This window comes from Rosa chinensis, chromosome 5 (assembly GCF_002994745.2).
Source record: "Rosa chinensis cultivar Old Blush chromosome 5, RchiOBHm-V2, whole genome shotgun sequence".
NCBI classification, from domain to species: domain Eukaryota; kingdom Viridiplantae; phylum Streptophyta; class Magnoliopsida; order Rosales; family Rosaceae; genus Rosa; species Rosa chinensis.
Window position 1 is genome coordinate 24816689 of NC_037092.1, and position 25510 is coordinate 24842198.

At 37.8% G+C, this 25510-nt stretch overlaps 3 protein-coding genes across 3 annotated transcripts; 2 read left to right on the forward strand and 1 right to left on the reverse strand.

Annotated features, from left to right (window-relative positions):
• Nucleotides 1–3935: 3935 nt before the first annotated feature.
• On the reverse strand, nucleotides 3936–5420 carry LOC112203507 (glutamate receptor 3.4-like). Its single transcript, XM_024344470.1, has 4 exons — nucleotides 5415–5420; nucleotides 4840–5117; nucleotides 4460–4491; nucleotides 3936–4369 (listed from the first exon to the last, which is right to left on the reverse strand). The coding sequence occupies exons 1-4, from the start codon at nucleotides 5418–5420 to the stop codon at nucleotides 3936–3938; spliced, it is 750 nt and encodes a 249-aa protein (XP_024200238.1).
• A 3097-nt stretch (nucleotides 5421–8517) lies between these two features.
• On the forward strand, nucleotides 8518–9737 carry LOC112203508 (anther-specific protein LAT52). The gene is made up of 2 exons (XM_024344471.2): nucleotides 8518–8757; nucleotides 9010–9737. The coding sequence occupies exons 1-2, from the start codon at nucleotides 8592–8594 to the stop codon at nucleotides 9375–9377; spliced, it is 534 nt and encodes a 177-aa protein (XP_024200239.1). The 5' UTR covers nucleotides 8518–8591; the 3' UTR covers nucleotides 9378–9737.
• An 8223-nt stretch (nucleotides 9738–17960) lies between these two features.
• On the forward strand, nucleotides 17961–22166 carry LOC112166510 (ubiquitin-conjugating enzyme E2 35). The gene is made up of 8 exons (XM_024303377.1): nucleotides 17961–18093; nucleotides 18327–18354; nucleotides 18588–18674; nucleotides 19963–20021; nucleotides 21126–21167; nucleotides 21270–21343; nucleotides 21573–21670; nucleotides 21806–22166. The coding sequence occupies exons 1-8, from the start codon at nucleotides 18058–18060 to the stop codon at nucleotides 21841–21843; spliced, it is 462 nt and encodes a 153-aa protein (XP_024159145.1). The 5' UTR covers nucleotides 17961–18057; the 3' UTR covers nucleotides 21844–22166.
• The last annotated feature ends 3344 nt before the right edge of the window (nucleotides 22167–25510 follow it).

The window sequence follows — 25510 nt, forward strand, 5'->3', positions numbered from 1 at the left end:
ATTTCACAAACAAATCAGGAAAAAACACGTGGCCTCGAAATCATATCTGAAAGTTTGATAAGATGCGATCAAGCCAAAAATTTCTTTATATCCATTTTGAAATTTTACAAATGAATCACGACGAAACACGTGGCCTCGAAGTCATATCCGAGAATTTAAAAATATTCCATCAAGATAACTTATGCCACATATATAAAATCGTATAACAAATCTACAACATTGCTTGTGAAGTAACACATGGAATTTAAAAATTATAACCGGAAAAATATTTTTTTATCATAAAAATGATTTCAATTACTATATATATATATATAACATATTCAAAATTTTAAAATATATTTTAGGGCTATAATTTAGTCTTTTAGCATTGACGGGTTGGAGACGGTTAATGTCACATCGATGAATAATAAAGAAATCAGGGATTTTTAGCCCTTTGGGTTAGAGAAGGCCTAACTGATAGAGTGGAGCCCACTAACTTATAGGCCACATAAAACAGATTAGATTTAACAAAAAACATGGTGGGCTAAGATTAATCAGTTGCTAATATCCCACAGTCAAGGATGCTTGCTGACATCATCAAGTTGATATCAACTTTTTTTTTTTTTTCAAGAATCCATTTCAGTACCGTACTACTGCTAAAAAATAAATAAATAAATAAAAAAATAATTCCTGTAAAATGTAATTAAGAATCTGAAAAGGGAGCTTCTATTCATACCTCCTTAATTGGCATTTAGACTTCCCCTTCTAAAATTCGTACAAAACTTCCAATCTTATCCTTTTTTTTTCAAGCACAAAATTTTTATCCAGTGCACATCAACTAGTAATTTCTTTTTTCTCGTCACTTAAAACCCAAGTCATAGCTAATGGTGTTAACTTGTAGGCCTAGATATTCTTATGAACCTCCTTCTATTTCTTAATATATCATGCAATTTAAAATACCACAAGAGAACTATTGTCAAAATCAACTTCCGTAAACCCAAATCAGGCTAGCAGCATAGTCTACTCTAGCAAAAGAAAATTTAAAAAAAAAAAAAAAACAAGCATGAAAAGAAACTAAGATAACAATTGACGTTACATATGAAGTGAAGCAATTAAGCCAAACCGGAAACAAAAAGAATAGGCAATAGAAATTGTTTTCCGATGACTATTTTCTCGATTCTTCTTTTTTATATTTCTTGTCCTGTATTCCATTTTGTAATCTTTAACATTCTACTTAATCAAAGTTACCCAAGAATCCTTAGGTATGGCTGCAAGAGAATGAGGGAGAAGAGGAGGTGCATATTTTATTTAATTTTTTTTTATTTTTCATCTTGTTCATTTTTTTAGAAGGGCAAAGTTAGATTTAAAAACTTGCAAAAATTGTTGGAGGTCCAAATAACATTTTAGGAGGTATGAATAGAACTTCCCATCTGAAAAAGTAGCACACGGCACTATAAAATCATATCTGAAAAAGTAGTAAGATTCGATCAGAAAAATAATTATATAAAAGTAGAAATAGTAGTATAATTAAATATGGACTAAATTCAGTTTACCCCTTGAGATTTGGGTCCAACATCATGCTAGTCCAATGGAGACATTATTTGTATGGTAGTATATCGATTATGAGAAAGTGGGCATGTAAGATTCTAGTGTTTTTAATAGTGCACTAACTTGATTTTGTGTAATTATTGAAGAACTGTAAGGGGTCAAAAGAGAGGGAATTTTGTAATTTTCGATGGTAAAATGTGATGGGTTTCTAATAGCGACAAGGGAGGATATGAATTTCATAGTGAAGAGTGCGGTTTTGGAATGGATTTTGGGATTAAGGAGAGTTTCATTCGGATTGAAAGATTTGGTAGATTGTCATTTTGAAGAGACACATGCCCAGGTGGTGGCCGAAGCGGAGATACGCTGGAGTTTGAGAGAGAGCGACGAGAGCCTTCACCAAAGAGTCGAAGCTTGCTGGTCGAGGCCGGAGCCCTGGGAGAAGGGTAGGGCTTGGTTTACGGGTATTATGGGGATTCGATTATGAGAATCTGAACAATGGAGCTCATGATCTCAAGCTTGTGAACAATATGACTGAATTGACAAATTTATCCCCTCAAATGAGCCTAAGTGTGGGAGAGTTGCCAGCTTTCAAGGTCCACGTTAGTGGTTTACGTCCAATTTGGACTGTGCAACTAAAATTGGACACGGTTAATGAAATTTGAGAGTACAGGGGTGTTGTTAAGAAATTAAAACCATATGGGCTAACATGATGTTAGACCCAAACCTCAGGGGTAAATTGAATTTAGTCTATGAAATAATACTGTATATCTGAAAAGCATAATAAAAATAATAAAGTACTTAGTTTTTAAACTTATAGAAATATGTATAGTACCACCAAACAAAAGTTGGAAAAATAGAAAACCTAACTTTTGACAGTTTCATACAAATAAGGACACGGAGTCCAAATCTAAAGTAAATGGAGCAGGCCTAATATATCCGTAATCTTTCATGTTACATTACAAACTAGAACCTTTTTTTATCAAAATTACTGTGATGCCACTATTGTAAAACCAAAATCTGAAAAAAAAAATCAAAGAAACCCTAGACTTTTCGTTCAAATGAGAACGACTTTTGTCCAGCTATAGCCATCGTTTAGAGCATCAGAGAGGAGCAGAGTCGAAATCGGAACTAAGGGAGAGGCGCCATCGTCTTCTCACACGATTTCTCGGATGTCCCTAAAGAGCCGATCACCAAAATAGGGGTCTGTCTTAGCTAGCTACCATAGTATGTACACAACGCTTTGGACTGTAAGTCGTGTGCAAAGCGCTCTAGCCGGAGGGGAACAGTTGGGTTTGGAGATTGGAGTGTGTATTAGTTGTTATGCTTATTTATTTAAAAAGAAATGTGTGTGGGTTTTGAAAATATTGAAAATTTCTGTTTTTTAAGTAGTTTAATTAAAGAATTATAGAGAACCGAATACTTTCTCTCACACAATAAACCAACAATCTAAAAAAGAATCTTAAACTTTTTTATTTGGACTAAAGGAATGCAAAGTTGAAATACAAAAGCTCAGCATACGAGTCTTTGTCCAATACATTTTGCAATTAGGGGTTGCAAAAAGTTAGGGGCATTGGCTTTGGATTCTGAGGTTAGTCTTGCAGTGAATTAAGTTAGTACCAGCATTCGAAAAGGGAATTAAACTATATAGGTATTGGATATGCTTGGTGTAATTGGATACTGGTTGGTTAGGATTGGACTAGGCATTGACATTTCTTCTCCATCTCTAAAAGCAGCAGCAGCAGTAGCAGTACTAATAGAGCTAACTGGCTTTCATCACATCCCATCTTGAAGTAGTAGCAGTTAAAATTCAATATTGTCTTGACCTTCAAGTAGTAGTAGTAAAAGTTTATCATTTCTTCTCCATCCTAAAAATAATAGTAGAACTAACCTTCATTTCATCTCCATCTCGAAGCAGTAGCAGCTAACCTTCAATGTTGTCTTGATATTCAAGTAGTCACTACAAAAATAATTCAATTGGCCACGGCGCAAGGCCGTCGCCAAAAGCCAAATTGCCGTCGCAAAAGACCAACGGCGACGGCAAAATTGCCGATGTCGTTGGTGGCGTCGCCATTGCTATTTGCGACGGCAATTACGCCGTCGCATGAATTTTGACCACGGTATTTACGCTGTCGCATGATTTTTGGCGACGGCATAATGACGACGCCATCAGCGATTTTGCCATCGCCAAAGGTCATTGGTGACAGCAACATTGCCGTCGCAAAAGTGCATTTATTGATTAAAAAAAAAAAACCTAACATGCAATTTTGCATACCAGATTTTCTTTTTTGAGCAAAAGAAGCCATATATATAAATCATAAATTTCATGTTTTTTCACATTATTTCTCACCAATGTTGAAAAATACAAAAACATTCAAAAATTGAAATACATAATGCTGACGCCCAGTAGGCTAAGTATCATGACCTACATACTCTGAGCTATTGAGGTGATTGAAAAGCTTCTTTGCCTTGATGAGCCCATATTCAATTGCTAACTCATAAACCTTGGACGTTGTAGCAGCCGATACTTGATAGGACTCATTGTTTTGACAAATCCCCTTGATTAATGCATCTTGTCCCAGAACATATCCCTTGGCAACCATTGTTTTGACAACTTCCGCTATGTTGAGCTCATTAACCAAATAATTCCATGCAAATGACCCATCTTGAACTCCGATTGGATCATTACTTGATATCAAGCTGTCTATCCCCTCAATCTGTGATGTCAGCTGTTGTACAGTGAGAATCGATGTCAAACTAGCTGTATAGCTCGAATTGATAATCAACACCACAAACAACCATATAATCAGCACCAGCCGTCCTAGAGTGCTCACAGTGTTCTCTCCTGAGCCAAGTTCAGTAACAGAGGATGTTAGAAGTTCCTAACAGGAATTGCATTCCTAAGATCAATGAAGATTAAGCATGAAATACATACTATGTGAGAAGAACATCGTCGAAAAACTAAACCTGCAAGGAAAAAGCAGTTTCAGTAAAATTACACAGCTAAAATCAAAAATCTGCAAGCAGCTGTAGTCATATTCTTACTCCATAAACTACAGAAATCTCAAGTTATTCACCAATTTCATAACCATGCCAATTGCTGCACATGTCAAACCACAATCATGACTTTCAGGACTTTTTTTGTTTTTCAATTACATCACCAAGTGATTTAATAGGCACCCCACACCCAGGCAACATCTAGGTCCATCAATTAGGGAATTTGGGCATTTTTCTTTCCAGAAAGACACCTTATGACTATATGAATCAGAAAGTCTCAAACAAATCAGAGGCCTTAATGATGTAGAACATACTAACCAAAAAATAGTCATGAGCTGTTCCCTTGGTGGACCACGGAACTCGTGATTAATCATGTGCTCTAGAATCCAAACAATGACTCCCACAAAAAGGAAGAATGCACCGGTGACTAACCACATCTCAATAGTAAATGGCTTCAGGAAAGCCCAAGGGTTTGATTTTACCTGTTTGACAGGAACAACTACAACTAGTCCTGATTCCATGTAAGGCTGTGTAAAATCAACCATTCTTGTCCTATTCGTAGTTATTGTAACATCCCCAACAGCTGCATCAAAGTTCTGCAAAAAGGAATTGAGCATTAGTCAGCAATCCAGAAATCCCAAACCAAGCCCATGTAGTAATAGGATAATACACTTCTGACAATTCTTTATCAAGAAATGATAATTGTAACATACATATACAGGTTAAAATCATTCAGTGTCTGAAATGACTTTGAAGTTGCTTTGTGACAATTACAATCTTTAAGTTTCTTGATGAGAATTATATGGGATTTATAAAACCTGAGAAGTGCCATCATTTGGATTAGTATTAACACCCACAGAAGAGATAAAGAAAGAGAAGAAGAGATAAATTACCTGCATCCTAGCCTCATCCTGTTTCCCAAGACCTCTCCATATAGTTCAACCTGAAACATGATACCATTAGAAAGAAAGGGGGTAAAGGTAAAAGCAAGAAATATGTCGAGGAGACTAGAAGTAGTCCTTAAAATCATATTGCTCCCATGATACCACTACTGAAAAATCATATAGAAAATACATATAAATACATCAATAGCATATCAATCAAAATCTGAATCAGAAGCATTCCCATATCTTATGAATTCAAGAGGGAAGAGAAAAGCAGTTACTGCTCACTCCAACTAGGTACACAGGTTTATTCATGATATGTATTTCAACTAATATAACAGTATATAAAAGTCCCACAATAATGGCAAAGAAGTAGTAAACCTCCAAAATTCTAGGGACCCCTTGTCATTAAGCTCCAGTATAATCGTGTAATTTTCTGACTGGAAGTAAATATAAGTCGCAAAAAGTTATCTCAATTGGTTTCACCATTCAGTAAATTATCCTCTTAAGTTAAACTGATCGTATTCAGTCCAGCAGGAAGCCTGTCTGGATTATCCAAGTGCTAATGATCATACCTACACAATTAATTAGCATTGAATTGAGAAAAGAAAACAAATATCACTTTCAGACATTGGTGGAATCGACGGTCCCTTCTGTTTCTTTATCAGTGTATTTTATAAGAGTGTTCTGTACGTGATTACTTATCCATGTTCATAGTTTACAGATTATCATTGCCTGAAAAGAACTAAACTTGAATGTAACCACACCATTCTAAGCTTAACCAAATCAAAACCTCTAGCATTGCTTCACAACAAAACTGGCAACGGAATTGAAACAATGAAGCAACATAACCATCCAATCACTTTAACAAGAAAATAACCAGAAAAATTCAAAACAATTTCAATTACATTATCAAATTCAAAGCTTCAAAGCAACAAAGAGAGTACCTTTAACAATCAGTCCAACTCCTCCGCCTCCAGTTATCTATGACCCAGTGCCCATTTCTATACAAAACATCCATGAATTGAAAAACTTACTCTCAGTTCTGAAGGCGTCTTTCTTTTCACTAGGCCAACCTTCATCGTTCCGCCGCCAACCTTCACAGCAGCCGGCGTAAAGAACTAGATCCAGCAACCTCGGCCATACCTTTGCCTCAAAACACTATCGACCGCAGATCTTTCCCTAGATATGATTTTGAGCATCGATTCAATATGTCAGAGAAAGGAACAAAAAAATGAACCTACGCAGTCCAACATCCCGATTCAATCACCATTGATTACAAGAACCCTAATTTGTCATCTGAGAATAAATTACCAGAAAAATTACATCAGAATCTGGCAATTTGAATAATTTGAGCATCGATAGAAGAATGTCTAACCTCATCGAAGAAGAGAGTTCCAGAGAAGAGGAATCGAAAATCAAAATCCGAGAAAATCTGATTGCGAAGTCGCGTCGAGGGAGATGAATTGCTGTGGTTTCGGTCGATTTGCCCCAAAATGAAAATTTAGCGCAAAAACGGAGGAGAGAGCGAGTTACTAGAGAGAGAGAGATGCAGAAGTGAAGCTAATGGAGAGATGTCGATGTTTTGATGCACAAGAGGAGGAGACGACGTCGCTTAGCAGTAAAAGAAGAAAGAATCATGCGACGGAAGACGGTTGCAGTCGCAAACCCAAGTGATTTTAGCAACGGCATCTTATTGCTGACGCAAACTTATTATGGTTTTGCGACTGCACGTTTTGCCGAAGCAAATATATGAGCTTTGGCGACGGCAATTGAGTGCCGACGCTAACCTTGTGTAGCGAATTGAATTCTTTTTTGTAGTGTAGTAGCAAAAGTTTTTCATTTGAACAAAAATAGTTTGAAGGGAAGTTCTATTCATACCTCCTAAAATGGTATTTAGACCTCCAACAATTTTTGAAAGTTTTTAAATCAAATTTTGCCCTTCTAAAAAATAAACAAAATGAAAGATAAAAAATTAAATTAAATAAAATATGCACCTTCTCTTCTCTCCCCACCCCTTCCGCCTCCCTCATTCTCTTATAGCCATACATGAGGATTATAGGGCAACTTTGATTAAGGTAGAATGTTAAAGATTGCAAAATGGAATAAAGGACAAAAAAATATAGAGAAGAACAATCGAGAAAATAATGATCGAATAGCAATTTCTATTTCCTATTCTTTTTGTTTCTTTCTAGTTTGGCTTAATTGCTTCACTTAATGGAGTTGATCGTGAATTGTTATCTTGGTCTTTTTTTATGATTTTTTTTTTTTTTTTGCTAGAGTAGACTATGTTGTTAGCCTGATTTGGGTTTAGGGAAATTGATTTTGATAATAGTTCTCTTGTGGTATTGTAAATTGCACGATTTATTAAGAAATAAAAGGAGGTTCATAAGAGTATCCAAGCTTACAAGGTGAATGGTGTTAAGTCATGGCTATGAACTGAGTTTTAAGTGATGAAAAACAGATATTACTAGTAGATTTGTATTGGAAAAAATTATGTGGATACAAAAAAGGGCAAGATTGAAAGTTTTGTGTAAATTTTAGAATGGGAGGTTCAAATACCAATTTAGAAGGTATGAATAGAAGCTCCCTTAAAGAAAAAAAATTCTTTTTGATACAAATTAAAGAAAAAAATGTTAATATTTAGTTATCCATGTCTGAATGTTACAATTGTAAATGGTTGATGACACATGGTAATAACATAATGACTTATCCTTATGTGCAAAAGTATGTCCTTATGATCATGATTTGAAATTTGATGGCTTTTTTACTTAGCAAAAATGATCATTTGTCAAGGGTTTCTATAGTTTGCTATTAAACTTATAGCCCTTAAGGGTTGGAGATTGTCAAAATAATAGCCCTTATTATTTACATAAATAGTAATTGTTAGTGCTAAAATTCAGCTTAGGGTCTATTTAGCCTCCAGGCTGGAGACGGCAAGGCAAACCAAGCACCACAATAGCATATGCTATTAGAAGCCTAGAACAAACAACTCACCCTGAAATTCTGACCATGCAACGACAACCAATTATCACCACACGATGTTAACCAATTCCATTATTTATTGCACTGCTCCTAAACGCTCCGAAATAAACTCACCACACCAATTAAGGAAAGGAAGAAACATCAATAAAGGACCAATATATATAGACGAGAGAAACACACAGAATTAGCCAGAGAAGAAAAATGGAAAAGAACTTGGCAATCGTTGCAGTTGTTCTCACCGTGTCTTGCTTGTTATCTTTGGCCTATTGCGACGACGGCGACAGTGACGGCATCAATGTTGAGGGACAAGTGTACTGCGACCCATGCCGTGTTCAGTTCCCAACCAGAGTCAGTAAACCGATAGAAGGTAACATGTTTAAACACCCTATTCTATTTATTAGTCTCAACTATTTTGAATCTCGCATGGGAATTGTTAGTTAACAGATATGAATTTTTTTGGCTTCATGTACACGTTAAAACATTGAATCAATCATATTAATGACTCAGAACATTATTCTGACAACATAGCAGATCATATTGCATGTACTGTGTTAGGACAAAATGTTGATAAAACACATGAAACTGATTGCATATATGACATTTTGATTCATGCACGTAGGCGCCAAAGTAAAATTGGAGTGCAGGAGTCGTGAAAATGAAACTGTCGTGTACACGCTTGAAGGAGAGACCAATGATAAAGGCACCTATAGCCTTCCTGTGCATAAAGACTTTCAGGAGCAGATTTGTGAGGTGACAACAGTGGAAAGCCCGAAAGATGATTGCAATGAAAAATTTGACGATATTGAAAGAGCTAGAATTTTGATCACAAAAAAGAATGGCATCGAATCCAAGACTCGTTATGCCAACCCCCTTGGGTTCATGAAGAAAGAAACTAGTGACGAGTGCAAGGAAGTTCTTAAGGAGTTGTTCCCGGACGAGGACGACATGCCAGAAGAATTTAAGAAAAAGATCGGGGAATCCAAATGATTATATCAAAAGTATCATAATGTGAAATATTTACATATAATCTGAGGGAAGCTTACAGTCCCTCTCCACCATATCATGTTTCCAGTTTTGATCATACAGAAACCTTCTGCTGAAAGTTTCTATAATAATTAGATGTAGTATATGCAATTAACAACTGCATCCACGCACATTGATCTCTCTGGGGTTACTGGTTTGATAACTTTGTTTGGCTCCAATTTTAATTACCGAAGTTCGATTTTCATTAGCTCCAGTAGGGTTAGCCCTCCTCGCGCTAGTGTAGTTTAGTCACTAGGACGATTATGGGCTGAACTATGTAAATTCAGACATCAACTAGTTGAATTCCCTCTGGTTTTGCGAACCTTAATACCCATTACACAAAGATCCAATTAATGTGATTGACGTTTTTCTTATATTCTCTCTAGCGTGCAACAACTTTTCGGTTATATGAGAATGCGAAGTAGGAGGGGCTCAATATCTAAAACGCATTTTTGCGTATATTTTTTATATACAAGGTGTTCAACACTTGCAGCGGCTTATGTTACAAAAAAATTTGGTGCTACAATTCTGACTTCTTTTTCTCTTTTCACCAGAAACGTCAAAATTATCAATTGGACCACAGTAGTGCCAATTTAATCAATTTCATAGATTCTCAGGTTCTCTAATTAGCAATTAGCGTCAATAATAAAAAAAATATGTAACCCTATAACTTGGAAAACATTAAAACTGTGAAGTTTAACTAAAAAACAAGTGGCAAAAGCCTCTGGGTTTTATAGCCCTAACAATCCATATCTGGATATATACCACGAAACCGTAAGTTTTGTTTATCTTTATCTCTAATAGAATGCCATGTAATCGCATCCTTAGAGAAATGAGGAAGTTTTTTTTTTTTTTTTTTTTTAATCTAAAGAGGTCAGTCCATTATATAGATTCAACAAGCAGTGCAAAAATGAAACACCTCTATGGGGTTGACAGAAAGAATCGCTTCTTAGAATACCCTGAGACTCCTATTCTAAAACAAGAACAATAACCCAATATACCCCCAGTACACCCACCTTTTGGACAAATTACGCACCATTATTCCAAACAAAAATCAGTAACCTCTTAAGCAAGAATAAAAAAACCTTCAGAGATTATGATCTTTGCGACCTATAAAATTTAATTACTTTTCGGAAGAGGAGCAGTAGACTCCCCTTCCATTCCTACTTCCTTCTCCATGTCTTCCACCTCAGCAATCTCAGCATCTTTAGACATGCTTGGAATTCCAATTTCACTAGAAGAAGCGACGTGACTCTTTCATTTCAGACAAGCCCAGCCATCCCACCAGTGAATACCAGCCCCACAGAGCTCCAGCCCACATGGCCATTACTATGGGCACCCCATCAATTCCTAAGGGACCCCACTGCAACCCAAAGACTGCAGCTTGCCGGAACCACCGACACCCGCCTCCTCCAATGAGATCTGGCACCATATGGAACTAAAGACACCCCGGCTAAGAATCCCTCGATCCTCTTGCATCAACAGTTTTCAGCCACCACCACAGTACGCATCCCCACCACCACAAGCAACGTCGGCCCCATCAGACAGCCCCACCAGCAGCAGCAAGATAAGAACCCCAGTGGAAATCCTTTGATCGCCGTCGTGACTCGTCCTTAGCACCACCAAGGGCTCTAACTGCACCCCAAGTCCTCCAATAGCCTACGCCGGTCGGGGATTCAGGCTTCTGATCCGGTAGGGATTCAAGCTTTTAATCCTGTAGAAGCGGATCCAGAATCCACCACCCTAACCCACGCATTCCGTAAGGAGTTCCAATAGCACTCCCCGCACCTATAGCCACTAGAGAGGCCATGCCATCATTCAAGCCCGAATGACCCAGTTCGCCTCCACCACTGATCACTCCGTAAACACACAAGATGAACAAGCCTAAGCCTGCTATGGCCACCATTGACAAATCAACGGGGAAGGTACAAGAGAAAGCAACCCAAAGGAGAGACTCTCTCAAAACCCTCGCAGAGAGCTAGGTCATTTTAGAGATTGAAATCGATGAAATTTAAATGAAAATGAAGCATATAAGATTTTTTGCAATAATGATGAGTAGTGTCTATTAATCTTTCTTATCTGAGAAATGAGGAAGTTAGTTTTGGATGTGTTAGTAATCTCAAATAAGTAATGTATTATAACTTTTTTGACAGGACCCACCCCGAATTCCACCCTGGAATCCGAAGTGGCCCTGCGAGACCCACCTTTAAAGGAGATTTACCAAAAATTTCGGCATAACCTCCCTTAAACATGGATAACCCAAAATCCTGCAGAAAACAAAATTCACTTCTAATAATCCAACCACAACTCCTGGAGCCACCCTGCTCCCAAATTCCACCAATCCCATCTCAAAGCTAACAACATCAAACATAATCTCCAAAAGGTACAAGTTACTACAATCACCAAAGTTAGGTCATAGACCTCAAATATAATTCATACAAGTTTGGGTCACACATCCCTTAGTAATCAGAGCATTCTAGGAATATAAGTTTAACATAGAGTACAGTAGGCTAAATAAATAACCTACAAAATATGATGACGGAAGCGGATGCGGTCACTATGGCTCACTTCAGAACGCCGAGCAGCAACACTGAAAACTGGGCATTTGAAACCGAAGGGCCCAGGGGGAAGTACATAAAAACGTTAGCGTGAGTGGACAAAAATAAAAGATTTTTAAACCAAATGGATTTTATACTTTCCCATATTTATTTCTTAAAAATTCCCGATGCATGCAATGATTAACGAAAATAAAACAAAAGGAGTCCCACTCATGAAAGCCGACTAGCCCTGCTAGTCACAAATGAATAAAAGAAAAGGTTGAAACTCCGATACTCAAAGAAATAGAACCAGCCCCGCTGGCTAAAATAAATTGGACTAGCCCCGCTAGTCGAAAATAGTATAAAGAGTAGGGGAAGATGATAGCCATACGAGTGAGCCACCCAGGCTTGGGTGATAGCCTCCCAGGCTAAAGTACTCCCATTACTCCTGTAATATACCCTTACGCCACTATGTGTAGCGATAGGATACTGGGCTTTAGAATTACTGTCACAAAGACAGTAACCAGCGCCACAAAAGCGGAGGGCTTCGGTGATCCCATCACCTTGCCACAAAGGCGGAAGATCAATGCTAGCAATGATAGTAGTCACCCTAAGTATGGCATAAGAAACCCGAAAACGAAGTAAAACCACAAATACATAAAGCTTCCCCATATCCCGTAAAAGAATTTCCCATGACGTGTCCCACACGCCAAGATAATCTAAAGTTCGAAATAAATAGGAGATAAATAAGTATAAAGATTTACTCCATCGAAATCTCATTAAAAATCACAAATTACCGAGTATAAATAAAATATAAATAGTATAAATCCGGAAATCCCATCGGAGATAAATAAATAAAGGAAAATAAGCATAATCCAATGACGTGACCCCGCACGCCATAAAACCTTCAAATATTCAAATAACCAAACCCTTCCTGAAATTAACCATATACTCGGGAAATTAATACTATAAACAAATTATAAGTTCGGAATCAATTAAATAAATGCATGCATCATTCTTTGAAAAATAAAAGTCCACTCATAATATATGCTCAATCCTGACGTCGCTCGGTATTTTCCTCGTACGAAGACTCCTCTCGTCCTGTACGAATAGCACTCGTAAAAATACATTTATAGGACGACAATTAACTTTACGATAATTAGAAATTGAAATTCATAACGTCCCCCCCTTCAAAATCCAACTCCTTAATTCACAATAAATCCATCCACAATATTCCATCAATATTCATTCATCGATAAATAAATTCTAGAGTGAATTCGAAAGAATTCCGGCGATCGAATTCACATAAATCGTTAATTAATCAATTAAACTCAATTTGTAATTCCTCCGATTTCCACCAAACTTCATGTATAAACTTCTACAATCGTTAAGGGATTTATGGAGCCAAAATAGAAAATAAATTGCAACTCCACGCACCACCCACAGTGGCCGCTCGTGGGGCCCACGCGCCACCGGCCAACCACCACCAATGGCCACCAAATTTTAGCAGCACCTCCTACTCAACATGCCTAATCTCTTTCTCAACTACAACAAGTGCCAATTTTACCTGGAAGAGCTCCAATTAAGCCGGTGAAAATTTTCCAGAAAAATTCAAGAACCCGAGGATCGGGTTCGATCGATTCGACCTCCACACTACAAATTGAGAAGCAAGACCTTAGGGGAAATCATCTCCAGCAAAAACCCGACCTTCGTCGCCGGTCTAGTGACCGGAGAAGGCCGGAATCGCCGGAAATCGGCAAAAATCGCAAACTGAAACCATTACCTTCCCGGCGCGAAATCAAGCTTCTCCGGCCAAATCTTCACAAAACACCATCGCCAATGTGTCAAGGGGGAGGAGACGAGCCTGGGGGTAGCAGGATTCCGTCGTGGGTCGGCCGGAGGAGGGAGAAATCGGAGGTAAACCAGTTCGGGCCGAAAGGGGAAGGGGTCGAGGGAGAAGAGAGAGGGAGAGTTACCGGGTTTCCGAAAATGGAAACCTACAGTGGTAACTTTCCATATTTATATTTTTGTTACCATGAACAGTAACTTTCACATTTTAAGCTATAACTTTCACATACGAACTTCGATTTTATGTACCACATATGCACGCGCTCGGTTAACGTCCTCTACAACTTTCATGAAGGAAATTTTCTCAAATTATTAACTCATAAAAAGTCAATTTTTAACCACCCCCCTAAACGTTAAAATTATAACCGCGAACGGTAGCCATAAAGAATTTCATGTAACTCAGTAAAAAGGGTATATCAGATGTGGGGTGTAACATTTTTCCTCTGTTCTCATATTCATTCTAGACATGTAAAGATGTCATTAACATTGTCAATTAGGTGCTTAAGTTTGGAATACTTGTCTAGTATTATTTAGTCTAGTGGCATAGTCTCCTCTTAGTAAGTGGGAGATTGTGAGTTCGACTCACGAAAGACTAGTTGTAGCATTTGAGTTATTTATTTGATCAAAAAAAGTTTGGAATACTTAATTTTGAAACGGCACATTAATACTGTGATTGCGAATATGGTCATCGAGTCTTGAATCGCCTTTTGATACAACTACTGCCTAATAAAGAATTTTGCATCTACCTTAAATTAGATTCCGACACATAGAATTTGGGTGAAGAAACCTCCCTAACACCTAACATTCTCTGTCATGAATTTTTGTAAACTACTTTAGCATTATATTTTCATTTTTAGTAATTTTCTATTTTCAGTTCTTAAATTTAGTTTTAGTCATCATAATTAAAAATCACAATTTCAGACAATAGGACGATCAATGGGTGGGGTCATGTCGGATTTGTATCATGTCAAGATATTAAACGTACGTCACAATAGACAAGCCTAAACCAAATTCATTTAATAATCGTGTCAAAAATGAAAACTGAAACCCAATCTATTTATTCAACAAGTGACCTGCGATGACCCGCCTAACCCATTTAATAAACAGGTTGCGTTAGGTTGAATTCGATGATTGATTTAAACCATATAAATGGGTCACCACTGAACCTATTTAATACATTTTTGGTTGATAAAATACATGAAATAATACATAAGTTCACCATTTAAAATGTTAAACCCCTAAATATTTAAAATAATACTTATTTTTAATGGATCTTGTATATGAATTTCATACAACCAGACTCGATCCTTTTAGTAAATGGGTTGCACGAGTTGATTTCATGTTAGCAGGTTGACATGCAAATGACCTGCTTTTTAATTGTGCCGGTTCAACCAGTTTTATTTCGTGCGGGTTTTGAGTTGCATGTGTCAGAATTTACAGCCCTAATACTTATAGAAGATTTTTTTTTTTTTAAATCAAAACCAACCCAAAAGGCGGAAATATCATTCATCTAAAGCCAAAATGGTCATTACATACCCTTCTACTGTCATTTAGAGCCAAACAAGAAGTTGTGTTTGTACCCACAATGGTACATAGAACTAGGTCCACTCATTAGACATTGAAACCATCGAACAATATATCTCTTCCTTTGATACTACTCTAGAAGATTTGCTAAAAGCACATAAAGTGCAGAGCTCCCTAAAACATGGAGAATTATTGAAAATAGACAAAGCTACTAACATAGAGTTCCCTAAAAAAAGAGAATTACTAGAAAGAAAATAATCCAACTAGTATAGGCCCAAAGCCCATAGGACAACCAGCCTAGGCCCAGCCATATCCACTCTCTACAGCCTGCGTTTTCACGTTCCAAGCACATCCGAAGCTGCCATAACTTACCAACGCCACTGTACCGACTCGCCGCAAACTGTCGTCCCTATTTCAAGAAAGACCACCATCGCGCTACCATCTGAAGGAAAAAAGAACACTATGCAACACAGGCTAACCCGAATTTAAAATAGATAGGGACCGCTATATCGAGGTCGCCAAAACCCCAGTAATGGTGATCGCATAGTCGTTGTCGTCTAGAATTAAATCCCGTTTGCTGCCACCTCAACTTCCTGAAACCAACACGCACGAAACCTCCACCCATAGAGCTATCTTGATCTGAATAGGCCCAACCAATACTCTCATACCTCAAGCAAAGAAATCCGGGAGGTCTAGACCATTTATCTCCCGTCTGGCAGCATCCCAAAGGCGCCGAGGTGACGTCAGAACGCCACCAGAAGAAAGTTGGAGATGCCACGCTGCCGCAACATTAGGTTTCTTGAGAGAGAGAATTTTAGGGTTTCACAAGCCAAGAAGGATTTTTGTTTCTTTCTTTTACAAGTTTTTATGGCTAAAGAGTAATACTTATAGAGGATTGTATCTCAAATGTCAAAGAAAATAGACGAAACGAAAATAACAGTTTATTCATGTTTGTTGTTGTGGTTTATCCTTTATAAACCATGAATGTCATAAGTTCAAATCTCACTAGCATATATGATGTTTTTTTTTTAAATCAGATAAACAATCCAAATGTTACAACTAGTTTTTTGTAAGTAGAACTCACAACCACTCACTTATGAAGGAGAGCATATGCCACTAGACCAAATGGTACTGGGCAGCATATGATGTTGGGTGAGGATAAAAAAAATTAATGCTAATAACAATAGAAGAAATTTAAACCTAAAATTGTTTGGACTCATACTTCATATGCTCTTATATTTTCCAATTTGATCTATTATAACCGTGAGCCAACTTCGTCGCTTTCTCTAGAAATTACTGACGTGGTGAGTCACTTATTTTTAACCTTAATCATCTAAATGATATCTAAACTAGTTGGATTTGGTTTTCCACTTTAACAATTCATGAATAAATTGACGCATTAGACAAGGATTAGCTATGAATGATCAAATTGGAATAGGTCAAGGGCATGCTTGATCAAAGTAGAGGTCTAACAAAGCAAATGATTAAGTACAAAGTTTGGGGAGATAAATTGATTTTAACCATAATAAAAAATTAAAAACCTTTTTTTTCTTAAGCTGAAAATCAATGTATTCGTGCAAACCACAATTTAAGTTCAACACGTACATTTCATTTATATGATTTTTACCTTTTTGGTTAATTACTTCTTGAAGAAATATTTAAATACACACACACACACACGGAGAGGATCAGAGGCGGACGTCCGCAACTGATGCCGCTCACAGATGCTCGAGGAGGCACAAATGGTGGCTCTGGTTATGTCCTCGGAGATCAAGGACACCCCGGACGGCGTCACCATCAAGTTGAGGGCCAACATGATCGAAGTCGGAGGTCTGCGCTGGAAGTTCAACAGAAACTCTGAGCAAACTAATTTCGACTTCGAACTCGTCACTGAGGAGTCCAACGGCAAGAAGAATCTCAAGATGGAGGCTTGGTTAGGCACAGGCGAGACCAGAGCCGCCATTCGCGCCTCCGTGAGTGGCATTCGCACTTTTTCATCTTTGCAAACGTCTGCCTCTGATCCGACCTGTGTGTGTGACACCAACGGGTTGTCGTTGAAATTGAACCAAGACCTCCTACTTACAAAAGAGAGAGTAGTGTATTTGCCTCTCATAAAAGTAATAATTGTTAGTTAAATCCTCAACTCCCCCCCCCCCCCCCCCCCCACTCAGCCCGTTGATGAAAAAAAAGTCACCTTTTTGTTTCACATTAGCTAATTGAAACTCCAAAAGAGGAAATAAACCTCTTTGGGTCGATATATAAGAGACGGCTAGACACTCTATCGTTTTTTGAGACGGTTAATGAAAACGGCTAACATTAAATGCACCTGTAGAAACGCGGGAAATGCAAGAGGCGCCAACATAAAATTCCCTTCTTTTTCTCTTTTTCAAAAAACATCCCATTTACAAACTAAAAGCTAATGCAACTAGACCAATAACTAAAACGAAAGAAAATCATCAAGTAGTTTAAGAAAAATAAATTCATATAATCTCATAGAAGTCAAAATCAATTTTCTTTTTTCTTTTTTTTTGTAGTTTCAATTTTTTAGGAAAGAAAAAAGAAAAATTATTCTCCAAGTCGAAGACTCAAAGGTGCTTTTGTCGACCAAAACATCGAGTGCATATATGCTATTCTTTTGAGTCATAATGAGAGAAAGTAAACAACAAAGGAAAGAAAAGAAACGCACTCTCTCTCTCTGAAAAACCCTCATTGCGTAGTCTGCAATCGACCTTGGAATGGCGAACAGTAACCTTCCCCGGAGGATCATCAAGGTTCGTCGCTCAATCTTCTCCGCGATCCCTCTTTTAATTTCCCTCTGATCACTCTATTCACGTCTCTCCAGCCCAGAATTTCAAAGTCCCACTTTTTCTTGTTTTAATTTCATTCTGTATGGTCAGACTGGAATCTATGCTCGAAAATTTTCGATCTTGTTCGTGTTTCCTTGGCTGGTTTAAATTTTCAATTTTGTTTAATTTTTTTTTTTTTTTTTTTGGAATTCTCGCAGGAAACTCAGCGTCTCCTCAGTGAACCTGGTTAGTGCTTCACTCTTTGTCACTTGTTTTCTGGAGCTGGAATGTTGAATTGAGCTTTTGATTAGTTTGATTTGGGGTTTAGTTTGTTTTGCTAAAGTGATTTACGTATAAGTGTGAGCTTGATATTGTTTGGTTGGGTTTTTGTTTAGATGTAATGTAAAGAATTGAGCTTTTGGTTTTATGGGGATTTGTGGGTTTACGTGATTTTGTTTTAATGTGTTGTGATTTTACAGCTCCGGGAATTAGTGCTTCGCCATCGGAAGACAATATGCGGTATTTCAATGTGATGATCCTTGGCCCGACTCAATCTCCGTATGAAGGTATAAATTACTGAACTTCATTCCCTTGTGGAAATGTTGTGCCTTTACAAGGAGATTTTGGGGTTTATTTTATCCTATGTTCATATTGTGATTAGTTGGGTATTAGTTCTGTTCATGAATTTGGAAGATTGAGTTCTAGTTTTGGTGTAAAAGCTTGATGGTAACTCTGATCCGGGAATCCTTTTCGTATTCATTTAATCAGTAAGTGCATTTATTTTCTTATTAAGAAAATGCACGTACTGGAATGACGATATAGGATGCTGGAAATCGATGATCTGCATTATTGGGTGCTTGCATTGTGAAATTTTGTTTCTGTGAAAGCGGGCTTGATATTTATTTTTTTATAAAGTTGGATTTAAGGAGAATGTATTAGAAAATGGAAGCATTTCATTGAGGTCTGTAGTGGTTGGTCATCACTGAGGGTTGTCTTTCTATGAGGTTTTCCCTTTACTCTTGTATGAAAGAAGTATCCTGTTCATATATACAATGCAGCAGTGTAGTTTGTTTGATGTCTTGTCCGGGCATAATAAACTCTTTAGGCTCAATCTACTTCTATCATGTCTTTGGACCGAGTAACAACTATGTTTTCTCGACAGATTTTTCTTTTTTGCATGCCGTTTTAGAGAATTTAAGGAACCACAAGGCCAAGAGTTTCCTGTCAACCAATAGAAAATCTTTTGGATGTAAGTCAGGAACGATGGTTAGTTATAGCATTCGTGCTACTCAGATAGGCAGGCTAATTGGAGAGGTTCTAGCGATTATCTGTGTGCTTGGGGAGATTTATATCTCACCGTGTGAAAATTGTATCTCGTTCATACTGTGAGAATTGTTGGTTTATGTACCACTGATCTCCTACTATGAGTTTGTTGGCTGTCAGTATGACATTGACTTACTAGTGTTAATTCCAGGGAGTAAACTAGGTCCTAGAACAATGATGATATTCTTTCTATTTAGTCGCCAAATCTAAGTAAATATGCCAGCAGACATACACTTTTTACAGTAGAGCGAGTTGCTTTTTACACTAAAGCAGATATGCACTTTTCTTTTGGATTAAGCCTGTGAGATGAAATGGTTGAGCATTGGCAGCTTATTGATGTTTTATCGGATTGATATAGCAAGATTGATTATTCCATTTTATATTCTTAGTTGGAGTTGTTCCTGAAGATGTCAGTTTCACAACTCTATGATTTTTTCGTTACTCCCCCCTTGTTTTCATTTTCTGTCTGAAATATAGTTGCACACTTTATTTTTATCTTGTGTAATCACTACTTTTGAAATATTTGTTCAGGAGGAGTTTTCAAGTTGGAACTATTTTTGCCTGAAGAATATCCTATGGCTGCACCAAAGGTAGTTTGATTAGGAGTCACTTTGATCTGTGCCAAGGCTTTCTTTCTTTTTGTATTGATGTTGTTAGTTCTGCACATATATTTTTAATTGTTTGATTTAAGATAAGTACAATGTAAGTTCAATGATTTCAAAGATTCAGGGTGAGTATGAAATAGAACATTGCAGTGGGTAGAACTTTTAATTTTGCGTCACATGTGAATGGTTATTCGGGTATTTTGTTAAAAGGCAGTTTTGTTTTCTCCCTCTATATTATATACTTTAAGGGGCAATTTGTTGTCAGAACAAATCAAGTGGTAGATTTTGAGAGTAGTAGTAGTGAGCAGTTTGTAAAGATGATGTCGTTTAGGGTTTAGAGAAATTAGTATCTGGGATTTGCATAGTGATTGCATGCAGGGGGAATTATCAGGATCTTAAAAGGAAATTATTTAAGTCACCCAACATGAAGAATTACAATAGCTGAATTCATGGCCTATGTTGTAGTTATTCTGGAAGAAATATGATTTATCATCTAACACTTTCTTTACAACTGTGATTCTGATTGTTCATGATTTATGGATTGGAATGTTTTCAAGTTTAGTTGAATATATGGATTGCAGATGTTGATAGAAATAATAATAAGTTAATAAAGCTGTATTTGGATATGTTCTTTTGTTGATGAAACTAATGGTAGCAATTTACGGTGCTAGCAACTCTTGCTTAGTCTTGCTTGCTTGCATTGGGGAAGCCTCTTCAGAGTTTACTAGCCTTTTTGCAGGATACCAACATGGTAACCTGTTAAAGGAAGCCAACTGAGTTGGCATTGTGATCTTGTGCGCTGATTTTACAAATGCAATAGGATGTGGCTTTGGCCTTGCAGTTTTAAATCATCTGTCATTTGAAATAGGTTCTTTGTTATTATCTTATTGAAAAATAAAGAAAGAAAGTCCTTGTAACTGCAAATCATGTGAACATTTAATTGCACTACGAGTTGTGGCCAATATCTACCTTATTACACTAGTAATAAATTTTCCAGCCCATTTGCTTAGCTTTAATCATGATGTTCAGCATCTTAATATTCTTCACGTTGTCTCTGTATCATACAATAATTTTTCTCACTTGTAACAGGTTCGGTTTCTCACTAAAATTTATCATCCTAACATTGACAAGGTAGGCAATCCTTTCTCATCTTGTTTTTCTTACCCTTACTTTTAAGTTTTAAATGATTGCAAAATAATTTCTTGTGTTCCATGCATACTTTTCTTTATACAGCTGGGAAGGATATGCCTTGACATTTTGAAAGACAAGTGGAGTCCTGCTCTACAGATACGAACTGTTCTTCTCAGGTAATCATGATTTAATGTGCTTCGGTTTTTGAATTATAGAAAGGCTATTACCTGTTTTCAGATCATAATCTCCATAAGAAACACATATGTGAATCACAGGCTCAAATTATCCCGACACACTGTTTGTTTACTATCTGTATAATGTGCTTTTATAACAGTGTCTATACATTTGTTTGAAGTAAAAAATTGAAACTGAATCATTGACAATGTTGGCATCATTTTCTGCTAGTATTCAAGCACTTTTGAGTGCTCCAAATCCCGATGATCCGCTCTCTGAGAACATCGCTAAGCATTGGAAATCAAATGAGGCGGAAGCTGTTGAAACAGGTAATCTTGATAACTCTCTTTATTTTGTTGTTTTACCCCTCTTAATATATATATTTACACACACGTGTTTGTTTTCAAAAATATTAGCTGTAGTTGTGTAAGGTTGCTTAATGTTTTCTTCATTAATCCCTGCAGCCAAGGAATGGACCCGTTTATATGCAAGTGGTGTGTGATGACATGGTGGAAGTACCAGAAATAACCTTATTGCAATGTATGCTATTCAATGTCATTGTTACATGAAATTTGGAAGAATTGATGTTTCAAATATTTTAAAATTCTCAAGCAATTACAGGCTGATAAGTGTTCTCATCTCATAGTTCTGTTGGCTCTGAACCTGTAAGATCAGCCAAGATACTTTTATCTCCCCGTCTCAAAATGATGACTCTGGGGACTATTGTAGTCATTCAAAATATGGTACCAAGTAAACATTGTGAATAATTGTTGACTAATTTCCTTTCCTCGACTCTTGAATGTAATTATTTGATTTGAAGAAACATATCAATGTCTGTAATTCCCATGCAATTGCTTCACCATATCAACTACCATTTTGGGTTGCTTCATTTGCAATCCTACCAATCAATGGTTTAAGTTGTATTAGTGGTGGAGCTCGTGGCTTTGAAAGAGAACTAGGAGCTGTTAGACACCATGAGTGCAAAGCAGCTTAGTTTGTTTGAGAATGTATAAAGAGTACTGTTGCATGTGAATTCAGCATGAAACAGTAAAAGCCTGTTCATTGAGCTTACATCTGGTTAGGAATTGCAGAGGACAGAATTTATACATGGGCTATAGCCTAAGCCATGTTACACAAAGGAGTCTTCACAATAGCAGCAGCTCTGTGATCCTTGTAATCTCACACGATTCTCATCATTTAGTTTGGTGAAATATTTGGTTGCGAAAGTAACATTGTCAAACTTCAAGTTGCTCTTGCGGCTTTCAGGTTACATCCAAATCTCTGGCATAACTCAGAATTAGCTGCAATGAACTGGCATCGAGTTTTACGTAAAACCTACATTTTTTTTTTCTGTGTTGTCCACAAATGAGAAGACACAATTACCCAAGTCTGAAACCCGCAGAAAACGACGTGTCTTTGTTCCTGATAGAGTGATGGATGAGAATCCAATCTGACGGAGCTTGCTTCATGAGCTTTCACTGTTTCTGCTTACCGTACTAGAAGCCAGGTTAAGAACCTGGCAGCCACGTAGGGCAGTAACCTCCCCCATTAAAGGCCATGAAACAATGCTCTGTGGTTTTGGATCTATCTGCTTGCCACCTTCAAGTCTAATCTCTTCTGCATCATTCATTACCTCGATCCTCCCTTCTCCTTTTTTTTTGTTTTTGTTTCTGTTTCTGAGCAAACAATGACATAAGATTCTCTGTTCGCTTCACACCTCCTCATGCTGTGGCCCACCTGAGCAGTCACCTCCTCCTGCCGGCCGCTTGACCGCTGGTGACGCACGGACTAGGGTATCCAGAGACCCAGGTGAATGTGCTGCTCTTTGTTCTTTAATGAACTGCATGGTCAATCAAACACAATATCTTTGGTCGATCATCATGGGAATATTTTAACATTACGTTGAATATATTGAGAGCCATTGAATTAGTAGTGATCCAAACACCAGATTCAGCGTGAACATTTTCGTATTCTTTTGCTTTGATCGGAAGTATAGTTATTCGATGGACGATGATGCACGCACACCTCTACAAATTCGATTTTGCTTAGCTCTTTTACCACATTGGAACCATATTATGTGACGGATGTTGAGTTCAAACTCGTACCGTAACGAGTATTAGTAAATCTACATCATGTGGATTAAAAATGTGATGAATGGGGTGTTTCTAGGAGATCAGATTCTGATCTAACAAGGAAAATAGTCTGCTCCTTTCAATAGGAATGGTCGTTAAGTGATCAATTGGCTGCAGTGGCGGAGCCAGAAACTTGGGGTTACTGGGGCACAAAAACAAAATAATAATATCAAAACATAAAAATCTTAGAAAATAACAAGAAATTTGTTATTAAGTTGAGAGGCGATACATGTTACAAATATGTTTTTTTATTTTACAAGAGTTTTCCAATTCACTAAAAAATAACAAGTGACTGAGCTAAAACTTCATCCTAGGTGAGGACTTTTAGAAATTGAAAAGAAAAAACTTAGAACTTTATATATCAAAACTTTAATGAAAATTCCGATAAACAAAATTTGATACAAATATTTATAATCTAGAAATAAGATTAATATAAGATAAGAATATTGTTAAAATTAGGACAAAATACTGTTTACTCCCTATACTTATAGAGTATCGACGTTTCAGTCCCCGACGTTTCAATTTCACCTGAATAGTCCCTAAACTCTCTAATTTCACACAAAAGGTCTTTGCCGTCAATTTTCCGTCCAAAATTTCATTTTCTTGCTGACGTGGCACTTTTTTCACACTGAAATTACTATTATACCCTCACCATCTCTCTTTTTATTATTTATTTATTTGTTCTCTCTTTTTGTTTTTGTTTTTTCTTTTCACCTCTCCTTCTTCAGCTCTCTTTCCTCATTCTTTCTCTCTCCCCTCTCCTTCTGCCTCCAAATTGCAAAGAAGAAGCAGCCGCAGCCGCAACCCAAGAGGCGGAGCTGTAAACCCTAACCACCTTTAACCCGAAAACTCAAACTCAAAGAAACCAACCCTGTAATTCGTCAGCGCAGACTTTCCGGCATTGGGAGCCCCAATAATCCCAACCGTCAACAACTTCTGGTCCTCCTCCTTGACCACCTCCTCCTCACCGTCCGATTCCTCCTCATCTCCTCTCTCCAGCGCCGCCTCAAGCAGCGCCTTAGTGAGCACCCTCCGCTTCCTCTCGTCCTCCTCCTCCTTCAAAAACCTCAGCTTTGCTTTGTGGGCCTCATCCCCAGGTACCAATCTGTCAGCTTTGCTTCTGTACTTCTCGTCCCAACTCGAGTTTTGGGGTTTGGAATCCGAAGCAGCGGTGGGTAACTCGTAGAGGGTACTGTCAAAGCTGTTTTCGGCGTCGGATTCTGAGGAGGATGGGATGTGGGTGGGATCAGATTGTTGGGGTTGGGCAGCATAGAAGCGGCGGCGGAGGAGAAGGAAGGTTAGGGATGGAGTGGTGTTGGTGGGTTTGGAAGAGAGGACCCTCAAGGCGGTGTTGAATTGATTTGGTTTGGGTGCTCCGATTTGAGGAAGAAAGGGCGGTGGTGAATTGATTTAGTTTGGGTGCTCCGATTTGAGGAAGGAAAGGCGGTGGAAGGTGAATTGATTTGGTTTGGGTGTGCTCCGATTTGGTATGGAGCCGCCATATGGAGAAGGGTGATTGGGAGGGGTGGTGGTGCTCGCCGGTGTGATGGGGATGATGGATAGATGGATGGTGGGATGGCTAGCATTTGCTCGGAGCGGCGGGTACGCCGGCGGTGGTGGGACGGCGAGGTTTTGGCTTGCGAGACGGTGGCAGGTTTTGATCTTATTTCTAAAGCCTGAGTGGTTGGGGTTTGCAGCTCCGCCTCTTGGGCTGCGGCTGCTTCTTCTTTGGAGTTTGGAGGCAGAAGGAGAGGGGAGAGAGAGAGAATGAGGAAAGAGAGCTGAAAAAGAAGAGGTGAAAAGCAAAAAAAAAAAAAGAGAGAACAAATAAATAAAAAAAGAGAAGGTGAGGATATAATAGTAATTTCAGTGTGAAAAAAGTGCCACGTCAGCAAGAAAACGAAATTTTGGACGTAAAATTGACGGTAGGGACTTTTTCTGTGAAATTAGAGAGTTTAGGGACTAATTAGGTGAAATTGAAACGTCAGGGACTGAAACGTCGATACCTTATAAGTATAGGGAGTAAACAGTATTTTG